Source organism: Populus trichocarpa, chromosome 16 (assembly GCF_000002775.5).
Source record: "Populus trichocarpa isolate Nisqually-1 chromosome 16, P.trichocarpa_v4.1, whole genome shotgun sequence".
In the NCBI taxonomy this organism is placed as follows: domain Eukaryota; kingdom Viridiplantae; phylum Streptophyta; class Magnoliopsida; order Malpighiales; family Salicaceae; genus Populus; species Populus trichocarpa.
In genome coordinates this window covers 10,972,136-10,988,087 of record NC_037300.2, presented here as the reverse complement: position 1 = coordinate 10,988,087, position 15,952 = coordinate 10,972,136, and the positions used below count along the sequence as shown (strand labels likewise).

Here is a 15,952-nt window from a genome sequence, read left to right as displayed (position 1 = left end):
CTACCTTACAAAAGATCGTCGCTCTTTCAACAACAGAAGCTGAATATGTTGCAGTCTCAGAATCTGCAAAAGAGATCGTATGGTTGCAGAGTTTTCTGAAAGAATTGGGCAAGATGAATGAAAAGGGTACTTTGTATAGCGATAGTCAGAGTGCAATCTTCCTTGCCAAGAATCCAGCATTTCACTCAAGGACGAAGCATATTCAGATCAAATATCACTTCATCCGACAATTGCTAGACGAGGAGCAACTGATGCTAGAAAAGATCTGCGGAAGCAAGAATCCAGCTGACATGTTAACCAAAGGAGTTACTCTTGATAAACTGAAGCTGTGTAAAGCTTCAGTTGGTCTCAGAAATTAAAAGACAGATCTAGCACCATTTGTGTCCAAGTGGGAGATTGTTAAGTGTGGACACAAGATGGTGGTGGTGGCAGCCATGTCAAGCATGACTGCTGTCAAACATGGCTGCAAGGTTAGGCATGGTAGGTTGCCTAACCATTGAAAATGGTGGCTGCCATATTTGACTAAAGGAGAGTGTCTTGATTATAAATAGAGGTGCTGACAGAGAGACGAAGAATTGAAGAACAAGAGAGAAACACAGAGAGAGAGAGCTAGGGAGAGTTGAGTTGAGTAGAGAATTTTTCTCCTCCTCCTTGTTTTGTTGTTTGTATTGTTTCCAAGCTTGATTAATACAAACCAGTAGCTCCGTGGAGTAGGCAAGTTGCCGAACCACGTAAATTTGTGTGTGTTTGATTGCTTGAATGACCCAACACCTGCATATGCAGATAATTTGATTAATTACACTACTCGGCATAGGAAAAATGCTAAGCCAAAACTGGACCATGCCATAGAAAATTTTCCGCACTAGCTCCAACCTCCCAGCATAAGTGAGATGTTTCCCCATCCAACTTTGCACTGCCAATTCCAATTTCTGCAACAGAAGAGAGTATTGACTTGCTAGAAGTCTGTGGGGGCTGAGAGGAACACCGAGATATTTGAAGGGAAAACTACCTTCTCTGAAGCCAGTATCATGGAGGATTAACCGCTTCAAACTTTCACTAACGCCCCCAAAATATATTGATTATTTCGCTGCATTTATAGTCAACCCCGAAGTCTGCCCAAAGATTAATAACTGCTGAAATATACTGGAAACCGAGTGTCTATCCCCACGAGACAACAAACGTACATCATCAGCAAAAGCAAGGTGGCATATATCATGGACATTACATTTCAGGTGGAAACGAAAATCACAATTCCTCGATGCTAGCTTAAGCATTCTGGAGAAGTATTTCATGCATAAAATGAACAAATATGGAGATAATGGATCACCTTGCCTAACTCCACTCTTTCCAGGAAAGAAGCCATAAAGATTGCCATTAACTGCAACAGAGAAGGATGTAGTTTCGACACATTTTATAATTAAATGCACAAATCGTTCTGGGAAGCCAAACATGTGAAGCAACTGACGCAGGAAATGCCACTGAACTGAATCAAAAGCTTTCTTAAAATCAACCTTTATGAGACATCTAGGAGAAGCTCTCTTCCTGCCATAATGACGAAGAAGCTCCCGAACTAAATTGATGTTGTCTGACATCATTCTCCCACCTAGAAAGGCATTTTGCATTGGACTAATGATGCCATTTAGAGCAGAAGCTAATCTCCCCGAAAGGATTTTAGATATCACTTTGTAGACCACATTGTAGTAGGAAATGGGCCGGAAGTCAGCTGCTGTATTTACATTTGCTGCCTTGAGGATCAGAGCATGCAATAATAGAGTTGTTAGCTTGCCTCAAAAGTTCCCCAGAAGTGAAGAAATCATGGATTGCCGCCCAAAAATCCCCTCCAATGACATCCCAAGATTTTTTGAAGAAGAATGAAAAGTACCCATCTGGCCCTGGAGCTTTGTCAACAAAACATAGATTTTTGGTTTTGGTTAAAGAAGGTCGCCAGAAGGAATCTTATGTTAACCCAACCGCAACACCGATTTCAGCTTTGGTTAAAGGGAATCTCCAAATGAGATTTCAGGTTGACCGAGCTACCAACATAGATTTTTTAGTTTTGGTTAAAGGAGGTCGCTAGAAGGGATCCAAAAATCCCCTCCAATGACATCCCAAGATTTTTTTAAGAAGAATGAAGAGTACCCATCTGGCCCTGGAGCTTTGTTAACAAAACATAGATTTTTGGTTTTGGTTAAAGGAGGTCGCCAGAAGAAATCTTAGGTTAACTCAATCGCAACACCGATTTCAGCTTTGGTTAAAGGGAATCGCCAAATAGGATTTCAGGTTAACCGAGCTACCAACATAGATTTTTTTGTTTGGTTAAAGGAGGTCGCTAGAAGGGATCTTAAGTTAACCCAACCGCAACACCGATTTCAGCTTTGATTAAAGGGAATCACTAGATGGGATTTCAGGTTGACGAAGATAAAAACATAGATTTTTTGTTTTGGTTAAAGGGGATCGGCAGAAAGGATCTTAGGTTATCCCAACTGCAACACCAATTTTTGGTTAAAGGAAATCGTCAGATGAGATTTCAGGATGATCGAGCTACAAACATAGATTTGGTTAAAGGAGGTCACCAAAAGAGATCTCAAATGGAATTACAGGTTAATCTAACCGAAGTTAGAATTCAGAGGATCGGCAGATCAGGATCTCAAGATGACTAAGTTGCACATAGTTTTGATCGTTAGTTTCGGATTGAAAGGGATTGTTGTAAAGACAGAGTTTCAGATCAACCAAACTTCGATAAGATCAGTTTCAAAAATTTAGTTTTGTTTATCTTTACAAAACTTACTACGTAAAGTCTCGGCTCCGTAAGTATTGTAAAGAGAGAGCATCTGTTGTAACCCATTTTTGGGTCCCCACATAATATAATAATAATAATAATAATAATAGTGAGAATAGGATGCTAGAGCGCGCAGAAAATGGTCAGAAATTGATTGAGGAGGTTCAAAAATACAAAGATTAAAATTTGACAATATATACTTGACTAATGAGAACCCTATTGAAAAAGAAAATTTAATTTGAGGAGAAAAGTCCAAAATCAGAGGTTTATAGACTCAATTGGATTTTATTGAAGGTTTAATTGAATTTTTAGAGGGTTTGATTGCAAAGAAAATTGATTTTTAAGTCAATTTGGGCATTAATTGGAAGGAATTAAAGTTCAGGGGTCACATTACAATTTTTAAAAGTTGATTTGGTTAAATCATGGGCTTAATTGCATGAATATTGAAGTTTGGTGGCCAATTGGGACTTTATTAAATAAATCCAAAACCAATGACCAAACTGGAAAGACGCGTAAATAGAGGGACTGAAATTGACCGAATCAGGGACCATATTGAAGAAATTTAAAGTTTATTGATCAATTAAGAGTCAAAATGCACAAATTCAAAACCAAGGACTAAAGTGAAAAAGGCGGCCAACTTTAGGGCCGACGATTGAAGTTGGCAAGGATGCAATTGAATTGATTCTTAAAATCAAAATTGTATTTGAGGACTTAAATGAACAAAGGATGAATTAAGGACTGATTTAGAAGTTGTCATGTTTTGGGGCCATTTTTTATTTAAATGAAACAACACGTTTCGTCCAAAACATCACCGTTTCATGTTAAAAAAAAACAGTGTCACTTTAAGTGACACTGTTCCTCCTTTTTCTTCCCCTAGACGTGCAACAGAGGAAGAGAAATTTTTTGTTTTTTCTTCTTTATTTCTTCCTGCCTCTCTCTCTCCTCGCGTGCTCTGTCAAAACCTAAAGCCCGATGCCACCCACGCCCCCTCATGATGAGAAACCTGGGGGTCATGCCATGCAAGCGACACCTATTGGCCACCTCGCCCAACACAGTGACAGGGCAGGAAGGCCCCACTCCCCATGCGCAACGATAGGGCAGGGATAGGGTCGATCTCGCTCCCTTTTGCCCCTATAAATACCACCTAAAAGGAACAAAAAGAAAAAAAGAAAAGAGATGAAAGAGAGAGAGCAAGGAAAGAAGACGGAGAAGTTTGAAACAGGGGGGAACAAAAAAGAAAACATAAAAAAATAGAGAGGTGAAAGGGACTATGATAGCTAAGAAAAGAGAGGGACTCAAACAAAGAGAATCGGGGAAGAAAAGGAGTAGAGCAGACCAAGAACAAAGGAGACACCGCAACGCCACCGTCTGCAGTCCGCAACATAACCACCTTGAGCCACCGTCAACCATAGCAAAAAAATAAAAGAAGAAACAGAGAAGAAAGAGAAAGAAAACCAATGGAGAATCAGAAAAGAGAAACAGAGAAGAAAGAGAAAGAAAACCAATGGAGAATCAGAAAAGAGAAGAGGAAGAATCACCAGTTGCCACCGTTCCTCCTAGTCACGACCATAAGCCACCGTCAGTTCCGCTAACAGAGGCCCTTTGTTCCAAGTAACACTCTCCTTCTTATTGTCGATTTCTTGTTGTTTTTTTGCATGCAGAAACGTGCGCTATTCACATTTCTGCAGCAAGAAATATAATTAGCCGGTTACTATGCATGATAATCGACTAATTTTAATTCACTAGTTACTCTGCTCATGCACAGTAACTAGTTCATAGTTACTTCGGGCTGGATAATCAGCCGAGTCCACGCGTCTGGGCTGAGTCCGGCCTTATAGAAATAAGTTTTTTTGGCCGATCTCGGCCCAGTTTTCCCAATGGGCTTGTTGCGGCCAAATGCCTTTTCTTTCCTTTTGGGCTGGTCATGGCCCATATCCTGTTGGGCTAAGACTCAACCCATATATCTTAGGCCAGCCCAATCCCACCATAAATACATTAATATTATATCATATAATATTATATATTATACACTATATATATAAAGAAAACAAAACACAATACAAAAATTTTCAAAAATCTTTCTAAAAAATTTGTGATTTTCTCGTGTATTTTTCTATCTATTTTGCGTAATATTGGTTTGTATTTTTATACCGTAAAGATACAAATCCGGTATTAAAATACACGATTTTCGTCAAAACATTGCAAAAAAAATTATAAAACAAAAACAAAAAATAATTTGATTTTTATGCATACGGCCAAATCTCTTAAAGATAAGAAAACTCATCATATCGTATTTTCATACAACAAAAAATAATAATAATAATAATAATATATGTTTTAGCATGCTTTTTGGCTTTAATAACCAGTTTATTAAAGACATGATAACTAGGCCAATATTTCAAAAAATACCCAAAAAATATTTTGTTTTTTTTTTTAGTATCTGGATTATGAATTTATACGTAAAACATATTCCTGATATTAAAAAGGAAGTTCCTTTTTATTGATGTTAGAACGGTTAGGTTTTTTACCTGATAAGATAAGGACCTCCTTATTGAGGAGGACTTTCTTTTAAACCATAGACGGACCAACAATTAGAAATACAATAACGCCTTAGCTTTTTATCAGACAATCAAACAATGTAGCGTATCAGACAATCAAATAATGTAGCTTACCTTAGGTAAGGCGTATTTGAGGTGCTAATACCTTCCTTTTACGCAACCAGTCCCCGTACCCAATTTCTGAGACCAGTTAAGGTTCATAGTGACCAAAATACTAGGTGGCGACTCCCTTCCCCGTTTTCCACTGATAAAAGACAAGGAATCCTTGTCTCCCTATATTTCTCAATTTCTAGATACTTATTTGAGAGTGGAATACTCGTCACGACGCCGCACACGTGCAACGGTTTTTATTAATTGATAATATTTGATTAATTCCATACAGGTACTTGTTCAATCTTAAGAAAAAGGTTAAGAACAAGACGCATGTTGAGGCTTCGATATGTGAGGCCTATATTGTTGAGGAGATTTCAATATTTTTCTCGTACTATTTCAAACCACATTTGAAAACAACAATCAATCGCGTTCCATGGTATGATTATGATGGTGAAGTGTCTTCCAGTGGGAACTTGTCAATATTCTCCAATCATGGATGACCCACACCTAAAAATGTCATAAGGGGAAGATATTTGTCTCAAATAGAGTTCAGACAAGCACACAATTATGTTCTATTTAACTGTGATGAGCTGAGACCTTTTATTCAGTAAGTATATGTACTACTTAAACTTTGTTAAGAATGTACTATTTATATATTGTAATATCATAAACTCATATAATTTGGAACAACCTTGTAGACAACATCGACAATATTTACTGTCCAATAATTCACAGCTGATCGAATCCCAAATCTTTCAATTACAAGATGAACAATTTGCCATGTGGTTCAGAACACATGTAAATACTATCACAAACTCATTATCTCTTGCAAAGTTACTGTATGTCATTACAAAATTCTCATTTACTGTTCATTGTTGTACATGATATATAAGGTTTATCAAATGGGAAGGAGTGCTGTTATTTCATTATCTTCACTAAGCCTAGGCCCTGAAAGAAAAGATAAGTGCTACAAGGGTCTTTTGTCAATGGATATGTGTTTCATACTGTGTTAAGGGATCGACTTGTAGTGAGTTTGAAGTTGACTACTATGGTAAATTAGAAGAGGTCGTCGAACTGCAATATCACAGCGAGCATAATAAAATGTTTTTATTCAAATGTTATTGGTATGACACCACTGACAGAGGAATCAGAGTAGATCCTCACTATAGTCTGGTCAAGATCAACTCAAAAAACGATGTCTTTGTTTTCGCAAAGCAATGTCAACAAGTTTATTACACATACACCCCTTCCTTTAGAAAGGACCGATTAAGAGTTAATTGGTTATCCGTTTTAAAAACAAAACCTAGAGGTCGTGTCGAGGTTATTCAGGATGAGAACGAAGACACAAGTATGCAAGATGAAGTCTTTCAAATTAGTGAGTTGGTTGAATCATATCGAGTTGCTCCTTCGATTGACTTAGAAGAAAATTCAAATTTTCTTGTTTTCAATGATAGTCTTGTTGATGTTGACGCAAAGGAGTTGAATGTTGTTCTGAGCTCTAGCGGACAAACAAATATCGATGATAATGATATCCATATTGATGATTGCGATGGAGCTAATGACTATTCAATTGACGATGAAGAAGAAGAAAATTCTAACTAACTATCATAATCAAGGAAAGTGTGAAGCATTTTTTTATAATGTAATATTATGAATGATATTTTGTAACATGAAATATTCATTTTATAATTGTTAATTGTTGTTATTGTTTTGTGCAAGCAGTTTGTAATTTAAGTGTTTGCAGGAGGGTAAATAGACAATACAAACATAATCTTTCATGCACAGTGCACGATCACCGGCGTCTCTATAGACGGAAACATCTCGTTGGTATTTTATCGAGAGTGGCAAAATATTTACTTGAAATGTCACAATCACCGACGTTTATACCGAGGGATACTGTATCCATCGACATTTTACAAAGAGTTGAAAAATATTTACTAGAAATGCTACAATCACCGACGTCTCTACAGGCAGATAAAGTCCGTCGGTATTTTACTGAGAGTTGAGAAATATTTATTGCAAATGCCACAATCACAAAATTAATACCAACAGATAAATTCCGTCGGCATTTGTCGATAGTTCACAATTACCGACAGACTTACCGACGGATGGTGTGAATTCCAAATGATGGATATTAATGTATCTCTGATCGCGTGCACTTGCCGATGGAATTATCGACGGACTTCGAAAATTATAGAGGGTAATTAACAAATTTTGGTGCGAAATTCAAAATTTACCGACAGATTTTTGAAAAGTCACCGATGAAATAATTAAAAATAATATTATTTAAATATTCTATTAGTGAGTCCGTCGGTAAAACTGTGTTATATATCCAGCGACCGCCCCTTCAGTTCATTTTCCTCTCTTCTTCATTTAAGAGTTCTCTCATTTTCTTTTTTCTTTTCTCTCATTTGCTTCAAAACTCTTGTTTTTTGCTTGTAATCTCTAGTTATATCTTCAACAAATTAAAAGGTATGTATTTCCATTTAATAAGCTTAATGATTTTATTTTTTTTATTTTTTCTTTGTTTTAGTTATTGTTATTTTTGTTGTGTTTTTTGTGTTGGTGTATTTTTATAATGTTGATAAAGTTTTGAAATACACATATTATTAAGGTAAGAATTTTTCATTCCTAAAGTCAGTAGTTTTTTTTTTTAATTTGTTCAATATATCCTTAGGTGCCGATCAAGAAGAGGCACTTGTGCCGACTCACGATGCTGCCTCTTCCAGCGCGGTTTCACAGCGCAGAGGTGGTGTGCCTTCACAGTAGAATCAATTCACCGGCAAGTATAAGGCACATTGGAAGGACGACCTTTCACCGTAAGTTTGTTTCGGTTTTAGTTTTTTTTTAATTATAACATAATTTATGAATAACTAATTAATATTTCATTAATTTAATTTATTTTCAGGTTCACAAACATTGAGGCCCCCGAGTAATATCATTGGCTTTTCAATCATCAACGGAGATTCTATTATTTCAATGGAGTCAGGTTTCCATACATCCTGAATGAAAACCTTATATCGATGCATGGTTTCGAAGATTTCAGGTTGGTGTTAATTTCTAATTTCCAGCTTATTTTTAATAAATTATTATTATAATTGTACATAAATTATTATTTTTATTTTAAATAAATTATTTATACACAGCACAAATTCAAGTGAGACAACGCGCATGACAATGTTGCGAGGAAGGTGTGGGAAAATCACGAGACAACTAGGTAACATCGAAAACAATATGATATTTTTTTATAAAAAAAATTATGTTTTAAAATCTAATTTATCAGCATGGAAGTAGGTTGCGTGATTTTTGATATGAAGCAAAAAAAAAGGCCAAAAAATACACGAGAGATAACGGTCTCCAAGGCTGGAATGATGTGGCAGTTTGGAGGGATTTCAAACCGCCATACATCCCGGCGGATAAATGGCCGCAATATATTGAGCACATGATGTCTGAGCGGTTCACACGACACTCACAGTCCGGTGCCGACAACCAGAACCAACAAATTCATGGTTCGGTGACCACGCACATCAGCGACTCCGTTCTATTTGTTGCACATGCGAAACGGATGGTAAGATTAATTTAAATGAAATATATCGTTAATTAATTTGTTGTTACTTCATTTATTTTTTTCTTACAGGCTACGTCTCTTGGACATGAGCCAAGCCCCATGGAGTTGTTTGTAGAGACGCACGCGCGGATTGAAGATTGCCAAAAGGGGGTGCAATAGTTCGTTGACAACCGCGCTCAACACTTCGTGCTATGTTCGTTCAACCATTTTATTTTGTAAGTTATTATTTTTCTTGAATTGAATATGATGATTTCTTTTTCATTTTCAGGAGACCTACAATAGCCTGTTGAGGGAGAGATATGGGGACGATCCTTCGACACATCCAGATTTCAATCCGGATTTGTAGATGGAGGTAAGATAATCTGGTGGACCCGATAAAATCGAGTGTACGGGCTCTCCAACACCACGGCCGAGAACTTGCGGGCGGCCCGTAGTGTATCAACCGTTGGGAGCTCCCAATCAGTATCGAGCACCCAATTTAAGGAGTTCGTGGTCTTGCAGCAACACACGGCTCATCTCACAAAAAAATATGAGCAACTCTCGGTGAATTATGAACAACTCCGCCAAATGGTCAAGAACATTACATCACAGATGGATGATACATGTGCACCCCTTTTTTGGCCATATACTCCTAGGAACAACCAGTCTCCTCCTCCTCCAGCTCCGTCATTATACTAGTTTAATTTTTTTTTTGCAAACACATTAAATTTGTAATGATATTTGGAAGAATATGATTTAACTTTATTTTTATGTTTTTGATGTTTAATACAATTTTATTTGTATAATTGGTTTTTTTTACTATTAATTTATATAATTTTAGATTATTTATTCTAAATAATTTTTTAATTTTTTTAAAACATCACCGACGGATTTTCAGACGAAATATTTTTATCGGTATTTTCCAGAGAGTTAAAAAATATTTACTGGAAATGCCACACTCACCGACGTCTTCACAGACGGAAACATTCCGTCGGTATTTTACCGAGAGTTGCAAAAACTTTACTGGAAATGCCATAATCACCGACACTTATACAGACGGATTTCGTTTGTCGGCATTTCACCGAGAGTTGAAAAATATTTACTGCATATGCCACAATCACCAACGGAATATTTTTGTCGGTATATTTCCAGCAAGAATTTTGTTTTTGGCGCGTATTTTCCATCTGTAAAACCATCGGTATTTAATTTTTTTACCGACAGAATTAACGACAGAATATGGAATTACGACGAATGTTATGCCGACGAACTCGTTCCGTTGGGAATTTAGTCGGTAAAAAATTTACCGACAAAGTGGCAATTTTACACCGACGGATTTGGTTTGTTTGAAAAATTGTGAAATGTTGTAGTGATTGTAACACCTTGTATTTTTCCAAAGCCTATTTCCTATGATCTTGTAAATGTACATCTCTTATTAAAAATTACATTCACATTAACTATATATAAGCTTTTCTTTTTTAAAAAAATACAAATATCCTTTCGATATAATTCCGAGTAGCAATTTCATATCTACATCCATATTAAATATTCTTTCAGTGACCCTATAAAGTGGATGTCCTCATATGAACTTACCTGTGACATACATAAAATTACAAATTAAATCATGTGAAATATTTGCATCATTTTAGATACTAACATTTAACAATTATATAATCAAAATCAATTTCATAATTTTTGGTTTAAGAACGTTGATCTTATATCAATTTCCTATACCTTACACTTTTCATTATTTCCTGATAACTTTTCTTCCAATAATTCTATTCATCGCATTATCATCCTTGCATCATGAAAATTGTTTCATTTGTAATCTGGTTTACCTCGTCACTATACGATTTATTCCTTATAACTTTAAAATTGATTGGTCTCCTTTAAACAATTTCATATAATAGACCATTTCACATTGAGATTATTTCGTAACTATTTCTACTCCATGAATATACTCAATTTATATTAATATTATTATTTTACAACTCATAGAGTTTACCCCATAATTTATTTCCTCTACATATATAAATCATATGATATTTTCCTCTCTCAACCACCTTTAATACATATCGTAACTCATTATATAAACATGTCTAATTCACATCGTTATTTAATTCATGTCACCTTTTCACTTCCCCAACATTTATTTTATTTATAATACATCATACTTTAGTCATATAACACTTGATATTTGAGAAATTTTCTCAATTCTTTATTCATTCCACTTATTTCACATCCATTTATATTATTTATAATTTATCGCATAACCTTTCATCAAGACATGCTTAAATCATTTTTCTTTTTCCTTAAACTTTATCAGTAGGGCTAATTGAATACTCACTCATTAACCTATCAACATAACCAAACTCATATACACCTTGCTCCATTACATGTTATTGTTAATACTAAATACATGATCTATACACGACATGATGTTGTGAGGTACATGAAAATGGTTGAACTATTACACGTCTCTTGGACATGAGCCGAGCCCAATGAGGCTTTTTCTAGAGACGCACGTGCGGAGTGAAGATCACGAAAAGGGGGTGTAATAGTTCGTTGACAACCGTGCTCAACACTTTGTGGTATGTTCGTTCAACCATTTTCTTTTGTAAGTTATTATTTTCTTGAATTGAATTTGATGATTTCTTTTTTAATTTTCAGGAGATATATAATAGCCGGTTGAGGAAGAGATACGGGGATGATCTTTCGACCCCCCCGGATTTCGATCCGGATTTGTGGATGGAGGCAGGATTGTCGGGTGGACCTGATAGAAATTGGGTGTACGGACTCTCTAACACTACGGTTGAGAACTTGCAGGTAGCCCATAGTGTCTCAACCGTTGGGAGCTCTCAATCACTATCAAGCACTCAGTCTTAGGAGTTTGTGGCCTTGCAACAACACACGACTCATCTCACTGAAAAATATGAGTGACTCTCGATGGATTATGAACAACTTCGCCAAATGATCATGGAAATGAGATCATAGATGAGAGGTACGTGTGCACCTTTATTTTGGCAGTATGGACCCTGGAACGTGTAGCCTCGTCCTCCTCCTCCTCCAACACTGTCATTATTCTAGTATAATTTGTATTCATACAAATAAAATTGTAATGAATATTTGGATTTTATATTATTCAATTTTATTTTTACATATTTCAATTTTATAAAATTTTATTTGTTTAATTATTTTCTTTTTTTATTATTCTATACAAGTTATATTAATTATTCTGTGCAATTTTATTTTTAAAAATATTTTTTAATTATCACGGATGAAATTACAAATGTAAACAAGTCATCGGTATTTTTCAGAGAGTTGAAAAACATTTACTACATATACCACAATCACTGATGGAATTATTCAAGAGAGTTGGGAAAACATTATTGCATATGCCACTATCACCGATGGAAATTTACCAACGGAATAATTCCGTTGGCATATTTCCAGAGAGAATTTGTTTTTGCGCACATTTTCCGTCTGTAAAACCATTGGTTTTTAATTTTTTTTACTGACAGAATTAGTGATAGATGATGGAATTACCGACGAACGTTATACCGATAGAATAATTTCGTCCGTGAATTAGTTGGTAAAATTTTCACTGACAAAGTGGTAATCTCACGCTGACGAAAAAACTCCGTTAGTAAAACTGTTAAATGTTGTAGTGTGTTTAATCACCTCTTTGCTTCACAATTGCACTGTTAATTCCTGTTCTTTACAGACAAAATCAGCGACAGATTGAAAAGTAGTCCGAGTTATTTTGTGGTTTTCTGAAATATTTAGATTAAATTAAAATTTTAAATTAAATATTACAAACGGAATCACTGACTGATTGAAAAGTCGTCGGTGATATTTGGCGGTTTCTAAAATTTTTTATTAAATTAAAAATTTTAATTAAATATTACAGACAGAATCACCTACAGAATAATTAAAAATATTAATATTTAATTAACCGTCGATAAAACGCACCAATAAAAAGCCTAGAATCCCTAATTTCACAACAAACCCGTCTCCTTTCTTCTTCTTCTTCTTCTTCTTCTTCTTCCCCATATGTAAAAATCATCAATTTCCATTTCTTTTTCTTCTCTTCTCTCCTCAACTCCTTCTCTTCTCCTCCATACTCAGGTATGTCTTCTTCTCCTTTCTTTTTTTTCTTCTCAGTTTTTTTTAATTAGTAAACTTTATGAATTTTTTTGTTCTCTTCTTATCTTCACTTGCAACTACATTAAGGTAAGATTCTTTTCTTCTTCTTTTTTCATGTTTTTTCACTATATTTTTTTTTTATTTTTTTTTTAATTGTTTTTGTTCTTAATAATTGTATGAATGTTGTTGTAAGATTTTTTTTTCATATGAGATCAATTTTTAGTTGATTTATTTATTTGTTGCAAATTTGTTTGAGTTGATTTTCTTCTTTCTTTTTCCAAGCATTTTGAGTATTATAGAGTGTTGATTTATATTAATTTATTTATTTTATAGTTTTGTAAAATAGATTTTTTAAAAATATTTTTAAATAATTACCGATAGAATTACATATGGTATTTTGCAGAGGGAAATACCGACGGAATGAAGCGGGTAATTTTTTTTTACGTGTTTTTTTTGTCAGTAAATCCTGTTGTAACCCATTTTTGGGTCCCCACAAATAAAAAAATATATATAATAATAATAATAATAATAATAATAATAATTAAAAAAAAAAAGAATTTGAACAGTGTCGTTTTGACACTGTTCCTCTACCCGCCGCGCTCCATGCCGTTGGAGCCGAACCTCAACAGTAGCACCCAATGGCCGACCAGCCGCCGCGAGACCCGCTCCCATGCGCAACAGCAAAAGTCACACCCACTTGCTCTATAAATAGCACCCAACACAGCAGAAAAAGGGGGGAAAAATTTTTTGAAACGGAGAGAGGAAGAAGTTTAAAACGAGGAGAGTTTTGTTGAACGGGAGGGGGCTGGAAAACTAAAAGGGGAGGCGTGTTTTTGGAACGAGAAAGAGAGAGAGCACCCAAAAACAGTCCCCCTCCTGGCCATTCCCCTCTCTCGGCCATTTCTTCCCTGCACCCGAAACAGCCTTCTCTGTCAACGGAGCCCCAGACCGACCTCATTTTCTCCTCCATCCCAGCAGCAGCAGCAACAACACCAGGAGGAGGAGCAGCCGCAGTCATGCCCTGCCACCAGCACCTCCACGAAGACGTTGCAGAGAAGGAAGAACATTGTTGACAGCAGAAAACACCATCAACAACAGAAGGAGAAGACAAAACAGGGGCGAACAGAGGAGAAAGAGAGGAGAGAAACTGGAGTAAAACGGACCAGGAGGAGAGAGAGGAGAGGAGAGAGAACAAACCGAGAAGAGGGAGGAGGAAACGGACAGAAGAGAGGGGAAGAAACGAAAAAAACAGAGAAAAAACAGAGGGAAAGAAACGGGCAGAGAGGAGAGAAAAGAATAAAACAGAAACAGAGGAGAATAGAGCAGAAGAAAAACACAGAGAAGAAGAAGAAGAAAGGTCGACCACCGTCCAAGCCACTCCCCAGGCCGCCGCCGCCAGCACCTCCACGAAGCCGCTGCAGAGAGGGAAGAACATTGTTGACAGAGGGAACAAAAGAATCAAAGAGAAGAAGCAACGCATAACAGAGGGAAAGAGAAGAACAGTAACCTCTCTCGCAGGTCTCTTTCTCTCCACCGTTTGAAACAGCCATTGCTGCCACAACACTGTCACCATCAACACCACCGTCAGGTAATCCTTTCTCTCCTCTGTCCATTTTTTGTTCGTCTTCATTTGCATGCAGAATGTGAGCAATTCACGTTCTGCAGCAAATGAAATATAATTAGGTGGTTACTGTGTGGAGCACAGTAACCACCTAATTATAATTCACTGGTTACTATGCGGTTACTATGCGGAAATAATTATAATTCATTTGTTATGCACTGTGCATGTACAGTAACCCGGTTACTGTTGTTTCGGGCTGGACTGAGTCCAGCCCTGTGGAAAGTAGGCCCGTTTTATTTTGGGCCGATTTCGGCCCAGTCTCCTTTTGGGCCGGGTCTGGCCCGTTCGAACAAAAATTCTTCAAAAATTATTTCAAAAATATGTGATTTTCTGTAATTTTATTACTGTATTCTGATCAATATCGGTTTGTATTTTTATATTGTAAAGATACAAATCCGGTATTAAAATACCTGATTTGCGTCAAAACATCAAAAAATACATAATTACAAAAAAATATTTTGTTTTCATGCATACGGCCTAGTCTCTCCAATATATATATATAAATATTATAACATCATATTTTTACACAACAAAATAAATTTCAAAACAATATATGTATTAGCATGCATTTTGGCTTTAATAACCAGTTTATTCAAGCCATGAGAACTAGGCCAATATTTCAAAAATTCTAAAAAAATCTTTTTGTCTTATTTTAGTATATGGGATTACGAATTTAAACATAAAATGTATTCCTGATATTAAAAATATAGTTTTTTTACATAGACATTAGAACGGTTAGGTTTTACCCGATGAGATAAGGACCTTCTTATTGAGGAGGACTTTTCTTGAACCATAGACTGACCAACAGCTAGGAAACACAACGAGACCTTGAATTTTATCAGACAAATAAACAATGCAGCTTACCTTAGGTAGGGCGTATTTGGGGTGCTAATACCTTTCCTTTACGCAACCAGTCCCCGTGTCCAATCTCTGAGACCAGTTAGGGTTCCTAGTGACCAAAATACTAGGTGGCGACTCCCACACCATTTTTCACTGCTAAGAGACAAAGAATTCCTTGTCTCACCATATTTACCAGATATATATATATCCCATCACACATTCGAGGGTGGACGATCGCCGCGACGTCGCGCACCTGCGACAAATCCATCGGTAATAATATGTTTTTATTACCAACGGACTTACCGACAGACAAAAAATTATCGATGAAAGATTCACCGGCGAAACATCTCCGTCGATGATATCGTTGGTAA

General features: G+C 36.2%; 1 protein-coding gene across 1 annotated transcript; it reads right to left on the bottom strand.

Annotated features, from left to right (window-relative positions):
• Positions 1-822: 822 nt before the first annotated feature.
• On the bottom strand, positions 823-14,733 carry LOC127904450 (uncharacterized). Its single transcript, XM_052448149.1, has 4 exons — positions 14,458-14,733; positions 13,979-14,141; positions 1,185-1,786; positions 823-972 (listed from the first exon to the last, which is right to left on the bottom strand). The coding sequence occupies exons 1-4, from the start codon at positions 14,731-14,733 to the stop codon at positions 823-825; spliced, it is 1,191 nt and encodes a 396-aa protein (XP_052304109.1).
• Positions 14,734-15,952: the final 1,219 nt, after the last annotated feature.

Coding starts and splice junctions, on each gene's coding strand:
- LOC127904450 (XM_052448149.1), bottom strand. CDS start 14,733: ATGGACAGAGGAGAGAAAGGATTACCTGACGGTGGTGTTGATGGTGAC. Junction 14,142..14,457: donor CTTTCTTCTTCTTCTTCTCT/GTGTTTTTCTTC, acceptor TGCTGGTGGCAG/GGCATGACTGCGGCTGCTCC. Junction 1,787..13,978: donor AGGAGGGGGACTGTTTTTGG/GTGCTCTCTCTC, acceptor GGAACTTTTGAG/GCAAGCTAACAACTCTATTA.